This window comes from Antrostomus carolinensis, unplaced genomic scaffold (genome assembly GCF_000700745.2).
Source record: "Antrostomus carolinensis isolate BGI_N321 unplaced genomic scaffold, ASM70074v2 scaffold9807, whole genome shotgun sequence".
NCBI lineage: Eukaryota > Metazoa > Chordata > Aves > Caprimulgiformes > Caprimulgidae > Antrostomus > Antrostomus carolinensis.
This window is the reverse complement of record NW_010328011.1, coordinates 1-7011: the sequence shown is the minus strand read 5'-3', so window position 1 is coordinate 7011 and position 7011 is coordinate 1. Positions and strand designations below refer to the sequence as shown.

At 36.3% G+C, this 7011-nt stretch overlaps 1 protein-coding gene across 1 annotated transcript; it reads right to left on the bottom strand.

The window, feature by feature from the left end:
- Positions 1 to 3665: 3665 nt before the first annotated feature.
- GPR85 (G protein-coupled receptor 85) lies at positions 3666 to 6351 on the bottom strand. The gene has a single exon (XM_010172090.1). The coding sequence runs from the start codon at positions 6177 to 6179 to the stop codon at positions 5067 to 5069; it is 1113 nt and encodes a 370-aa protein (XP_010170392.1). The 5' UTR covers positions 6180 to 6351; the 3' UTR covers positions 3666 to 5066.
- Positions 6352 to 7011: the final 660 nt, after the last annotated feature.

Sequence of the window (7011 nt, the reverse complement as noted above, 5' to 3'; positions counted from 1 at the left end):
TGTTGTTACTTATTTCCTTTTTAGATTATTAAAAAATCTAACATTAATAGTGGCACTCCTTTGATCATCACATACTTATGTAATTACACAGTTCAGTCAAACAAAAAAAAAAAACAAACCACAAAAACACGTCACTATTTATAACAACCATCTTTAAAATTCACCCTTCTTTTTCCACGGTGGCTAGTTAAAGACTTTACCCATTTAAATGGACAGCTTCATCATATATTTTTTCTACATATAAAGCACGAGCTATTTTCAGGCCACTCAAGGAAAGTCATGGTGTGTAATATCAAACTCTTTGATTTGTTGCTGGCATATGCATTGCAAAATGTCATGTTGTCCTGTTGTTAATGGTCGTGGCCAGAGAATGCTTATGATCATTACTGATTTCGATCTCTGATTTCTTCACACTCAGAATCACTTCAGTAAACAGAAGCAGAGAAAATGTATTGAATTTCAGTTTTGAAGAACAGTATCTCAGACTGAGCCTTTTCTCTGAAAAGTCAATCAGATTAGTAGTGTGTACTTATACAGCTCTCAATGAATACAAACTAGAAAGAAGTTGCCTATGTGGTTTGCAGAATTGTACAGTCAACTCTCGGTTGTCTGTGGGTGTGTAACCCAGGTTGCAGATTAGCAGTGCTATGCAAAAACAAAGCAGAAAAAAAGGAAAAACACCCACTATTTTTCTTTGAATTTCTGACCTCACTTTTTACTTCAGCTTAACTTCATTCCTCGATAAATATAATAAGCACAGGAAGTTCTTATCTAATATGCATATCCTTTGTATTACCTATGTTTTAGCTTTATGCGAGTTAGTCTATTCCATTTCTATTTTCAATAATTGAGAGCTGACTGTGTAACTATGAAAGAGCCCAGCAACCCACAGTTTTATTCAACCTTTGCTAAAAACAATTGGTTATCAAAATACCTCTGTAATTCACTTCAAAAGTCATCAGAGTTCCCCTGTACATTATTTTTTAAACTCATGAGTAATAACAGCTTGCTGCAACACTGGACTCCTATCAGTAAAATGTTTTACACACACTTGAAAAGCAAAGCAAAGACAAGTGACCAAACTCAATGCGCTTGAAAGGAGATAGATACAGCGGATGACTCTGCCCGGCAAGGCCTAGAGACCGATGGAAAGCCATTTTATACCAATATTTTGTAGCTGTACCAAAAACCTTGAATTAATTGGCTAGCTGCACATTTTATTCATTAAGAGGATCATTAGCAACAAATATGCTTTAAAAAAATCACACGCTTTTGGGCAATGCAACAGTAACAGGGGTTACTTTATGAAGGAGTTGGGAGGGGAGGTTGTTTCCTGCTGCCCCCTCCTCATTCTCGTTTTTCTCTGCATAACCTAAATAGCACCTACCTCATGACCAAAGCCAAAAGACACAGACACCCAGTGCGCCAGCCAGGCATCATGGAATGACAACTTACAAACTACAAAGGCAGCTGGGGGAACTGACGGTCTCTCTCTGTCTACAGGAAGGGAACCTAGACACTGACAAACCTTGGGAAGCTGCTGCGGGAGCTTATCTGCTGGGGAGGAGGGATGGCTGAGATACTTAATGAGCAGGAGAAATATAAGACTTAGTATATGAAACATTTAATCTTGAAGAAGGATTGACAGAGAGGCTGCCAAAGTGCCAGTGGGGCAACAGAGAGCAGAAGAGCAACAGGGGCAGTCAACCTTTTCTCCAAGGAATCCATTCTTACTCTTTTTTTACGCCATCAGGAAAATTAAAACTACTAACTTATCATTACCCATGAGCGTTAAAGATCAATGCAGATATAGAATAGTGCGATATTCTTTGCTCTTCTGGAAAGAGTAACCTACCAGCCCTGTACTGGAGCTGTGGCAACAGCTTAACTCCTGTACTAAAATGAAAGCAAAAGGCTTTTCATACTGTGACACAACAGTGTACTGAATTGGAATAAACTTTCTTGCTCCTTTGAATTTATACCCTAATACATCAGGTTTGATATGCTGACTAGGATCAAAATGACACTGATGACAAAAATTGCAAGCACTGCTTTAATTCATGTATACATATGATTCTTGTAGGAATTTCTCTAAACTACTTGACATCCTGTGCCAGTGAGTTCCACTGAGTAATAACTTTGCATAAAATGTTATTTCATATGTTGCCTTTTAATTTCACTGAGCATCCCCTTGTTCTTTTAACACTGGAGAAAACAAAAGAAAATACTTCTGTCACAAGACTTCTTACTGGAACAATTATAAAAATTCACTTAAAAAAAAGTACCTCTCTTCTGTTAGATAATATAATAATGTAATATAGTTGTGCATTTTTCAGCTAGACAAAGGAATTATATTAATATCAAAAGAAAAACATTTAGCAAAATATTTGCTTTCAGATTTGTTTACTGTTTATTATTTTAATTTACATCAGTTACTGCTTGCAAAATTTCCAGGGAAGTAATTTTAAATTGCTTTTATTTTTTTTCTTTTCCCACTGCATAGTAAATACAGCCTTCTTAGTATTTCCAAAGCATAGTACTATAGAAATGTTAGGGCCTGCTTCGGCTCCAAATGAAGTTAATGGGAAAACACCAAATGACTTTATTAGGAGTTAGGTCAGGCCCCAGATTTGCAGCTTTTGAAATTTCATAGTTGAAAATTTTCCAGCTAATCTTCAGAACTGACTACTTCTACAACTATAACACTATTTACAACTTTATTTATATGTACTTCTTTATTACAATATGTAATATCAATGTTCCTTGTAAAGGTTACTATTTTATAGAAATTAGACTGAAGTTATTGCCAATCAACCTTTTAATAAACTTAAGTGGGATAACTTTCAGAATTTTCCTTAACACAAGATTCAGTTATTATTCACTCTTGCTATCTCTGACAATTGCTTAACTACCTTAATTTCAAAGCCTTTTTCAGTGTAATAAAAAAGTCCTTATGGTAGAAGTTTATTGGTCCCGTTTCAAATTATGTTCTGAAACATTCTTGTACTGATGAGGACTCATTATTTTATCAATTTTTCTGTTTCAACACAGTATATAAAGCCATGCCTCTCAACCAATCAACCTCAGTATAAAAGTGTAAGTGAGGTCAAACAGATTGCTCACTAAATCTTTGATCAAATTGTCTGATCACATATAGACACAACTCTCTGAATTGTTGCATATGTTGTATAATGTTACCATACAAATTTAAGCATTTCCATTATTGACTGCTGCTTGTGTATGTATATATTAACTTGCTGGTCATAAAACTAAGACAAAGGACAAGATATACCAATACTGAATTAAGAACTCTAGTCTTGTCTCTCCAAAAATTAAGAAAAATCCATGTTCTTTATGATTGACCAACCCATGATGTTGTGCTTCAAATACACACGTTTTCCAAAATTAAACTGTGAAGTTAATGTCAAATACTGTGTTGTAACTTTAAATATAACTGACATAATAGAACAGATAGATGGGTAATTATGATAAACTACACAATAGTGCTACTGTAGATAATATAATTTATCAATCCTGTGGTCCCCATCATTCATGCATTTACAGTTTGGGAATACAGTGACTGCAAAGGATAATCATTCATAATGGCTACATTCTCAGTACTTCATGCTAGCTCACTAAACAAAATAAAAAAGGTTAATTGTATAACTGGAAAAATGTAAAATTTTATTCCAAGAAAATTAACAAGCTACACAGGTAAATTTTGGCAAATGCAACTTTATATTGAAATCCACACATCTGTATCTTAAAGAAGGAAAGACTCACAGACTCTAATGTATTTCTAAAATACTAAGAAATTATGTTATATGCTTTCACAAGTTAAAACTTAAATAATTTAAAACAACCAATACACCAAAATGTGCAGAAAATATAAACAAGACTGTGCCTTCAGTAGAATAAACGCTTCACAAATTGTGCAAGATTATCATACTAAGGCTGCGGTCTCCCCATGACAGCTGTCTTAAAATATAAACATACATCAACTGCCTGTGTTTCTCAGAACAAACTAGAAAGGGCGGCACACCTAGAAAAAAATCGTATCATCCCAGTGATGTGCATACTGATTTTGGGAACCACTGGAGTAAAAAGGAAAAAAGAGGACTAAGTGATCTTTCATGCACTCCCAAATGACTGACCAGAGTTATTGATTCAATTTTCCTTGCTTATTTGCTTCAATGCTAAACAAAATGGAAGATACTAGATAACCCTTTAAGGCAACATGTGTTTATTCTGTATAATTATAACTGTTCAATTATGACTGGATATTATCATTAACGTTGCCTAACAGACTGATATCTAGCTTTTTAAAAAATATAAATAAGAGTCTATTAAACTTTATACCAAATCAGCAAAAACCACAGAATACAGTTAAATGTTAGTAATTCCACTGTTAAGGAAAATGGCATTTAGAAAGAGTAATATATTTGGAAAAAAAAAAAAAAAAAAAAGTAAACTCTGAATCTGAACAAAAATACTGCTTTGGAATGCTCCCCAAAACTTACTCACAAGGCAAACAGATTTGTAAGTGTGATAATCCAATAATGCATGGCACATCTTTAATCAGTTACAGTACTTGAGTCCCCAGTTTTCAGTCTTTGCAAAACAATAATTGTATGAAACGTTTTAAAGGTCTTCAGATGTCTAAAATTAGTTTTATCAACACATTAACCTCATATCAACTTAATTTATTAAGATGTCCAATGCTAATCTTTTTGATGGTCTTATTTTATGTAGTGATATACACAGCATTTAGCACTGATACTTAGCACCTGCTACTTTCATAATCTAGATTTCAACCACATAAAAGAATTCAGGGCAGTAGTTCAGTCCTTTGTTCTTAATTACAAACCTTCAGCTTTTGCAGGAACATGTTTAGGTTTAAAACAGGATTAGAGGTGAGCTATTGCAAAGACTGCAGAATGTTGCCCAAATCCTTACAACTGCTGACATCCCATTCTTGATTTTCTTCTCAAGACATGGCTACAGGCCACAATTGCTTAGCAGAGAATGGTAGTGTTTCACAAGGCTAAAGATTTACAGATGCTCCCTCATATAACACAGTAAGGTTCCCTTGGTAACCTGGATTTTCTGCAGTAAAGAAGGGTTGTGCTGAAACAGCGCCTCAGCTCCCTGTTGGAGAAAATGCAGACAAAAGGATTGATTCCAGCTTGGGCAAAACTCATCCAGACAGCGGCCGTTAGAAATCCCCCTGGTACTACAGGCCCTCTTGCAAAAACTCTCCAGTAACAGGCTACCAAATAGGGACCCCACAAGGTCAGAAAGAGGAAAGTCATGATGTAGAACATTCTGCTGATTCTCTTCTCCATTTTGAACTCATCTAAAACCAGTAGCCTTCTCCTGCCTGTGGTGTTCGCGTTCTGCCTGATTCCCAACAAGGTTGGAGGTGTGGGACCCCTTCCAAATCCTGCCAGCCAATTAGCAGCTGCTTGACCACTCGCTCCAGGACCGTGAAAAGTCCAGTTCTGGCTCACTGCTGCAACAAACTGGACTGGCTTCATTTTCCTGCGATCGTGAACAAAAAATATCAGCTTGAGGTAGACAAGCTGTGTGGCTAGGAGGATAAGGGCAAGAAGAAGCATAAATCCCAAGGAATCATTAGCCCTGAAGGAACGATGCTGGAAAGTGCATTGGTCTTCCTCCCTAATGAATGAGTAGGTGCCCACATCTAAAACAGGGGGGAAAGCCATGGCTACAGAGAGGGTCCACACCATACAGATAACGGCCAAACAGGTCCAGAAGGTCAGCCTTTTCGTATAAAAACGGTGGTGGGCAATAGCTAAGTATCTGGTGACGCTTATGCAGAATAACATGAAAGCAGTGTGAAAGCAGGACAAAACCCCCAAAAAGGCAATCACTTTGCAAGTAAGAGTCCCATACGTCCAAGTAGAGCCGTTTTTTACAGAGGTGAAAACAAATGGGAAACAAATTGCAGATCTGAGGATATCTGAGCAGCAAAGATCCAACAGGAAGTAGTAAGGAGCTCTATGCAAGGTCTTATCTTTGACTAGCAAAATGGAGATCAGAAGGTTACCCACCACACTGACTCCTATTATGAAACCCAGTGAAGTCAGTTTCAGAAAAGCTGTTAAAGGAGAGAGATTTTGTAAAATGTTGTCAGCTGCATGGCTGTAGTTCGCCATAGATGGATGGATGATATGTATATTGCCTCAGTCAAGTCTCATGATCTATATATAAGAACAAGGAAAAAATAGATCCATACATCTTACTGAAAATGTAATCCACAAACAGAACTGATCTTGTGTCTAGTCACACAGTACATCCTCTTCTTTCTGATTTGTCATGCCATCAAAATATCTGAAAAAAAATCGAGCTATCAGTTCTTAAGTTAACAAGAAATGATGTCAGAAAGTGCTAACAAAGATGTTAATTTATGGAGAATCAAATGAAGTTGTAAATTTGAGTACTATTGTTTGTTTTTAAAAATCATGAGGCTTTATATATATATATACACACACTTACTGTTTAGCATGATTGATAACTGCCATTTCACCAACGTGGCTTGCTACAGTTTCAGAATTGACCCGTGCCCCTTATATTTGGTAGCATATATAATTTTACAGTTAAAGCCTCAGAGATTTTATGAATCAAAAGATTCCCAGTTTGCAAGCCCAAGAGTTAATCACTGACATCTTTTAAAAAAAACCCCAAAGACTGCTGATATTCTGACATTACCTACATTTATTTTATGGCTACAGTATTTGTCAATGTTTTAGAGGCAGCTGCTGTGTTGATATGGATCACACCCAAAGAAACCCTGCAGAATTTATGTTTTTTAACCCAAGTCACCAAAGCACATTAATCACACTGTGTTAGTTCATGCACATTGCAAGAGAAACAGTATTCATTATCCCCCTCCCTTCCTCCTATAAACCATAATTTTATCATTTAGGCTTTCAAATAAACAGGTATGCCAGACAGTCGGTAGCACTATGCTATAGGGTCTTCCCCCCC

What these genes read in the sequence shown, in the direction of transcription:
- GPR85 (XM_010172090.1), bottom strand. Translation starts at nt 6,179, where the DNA reads ATGGCGAACTACAGCCATGCAGCTGACAACATTTTACAAAATCTCTCT.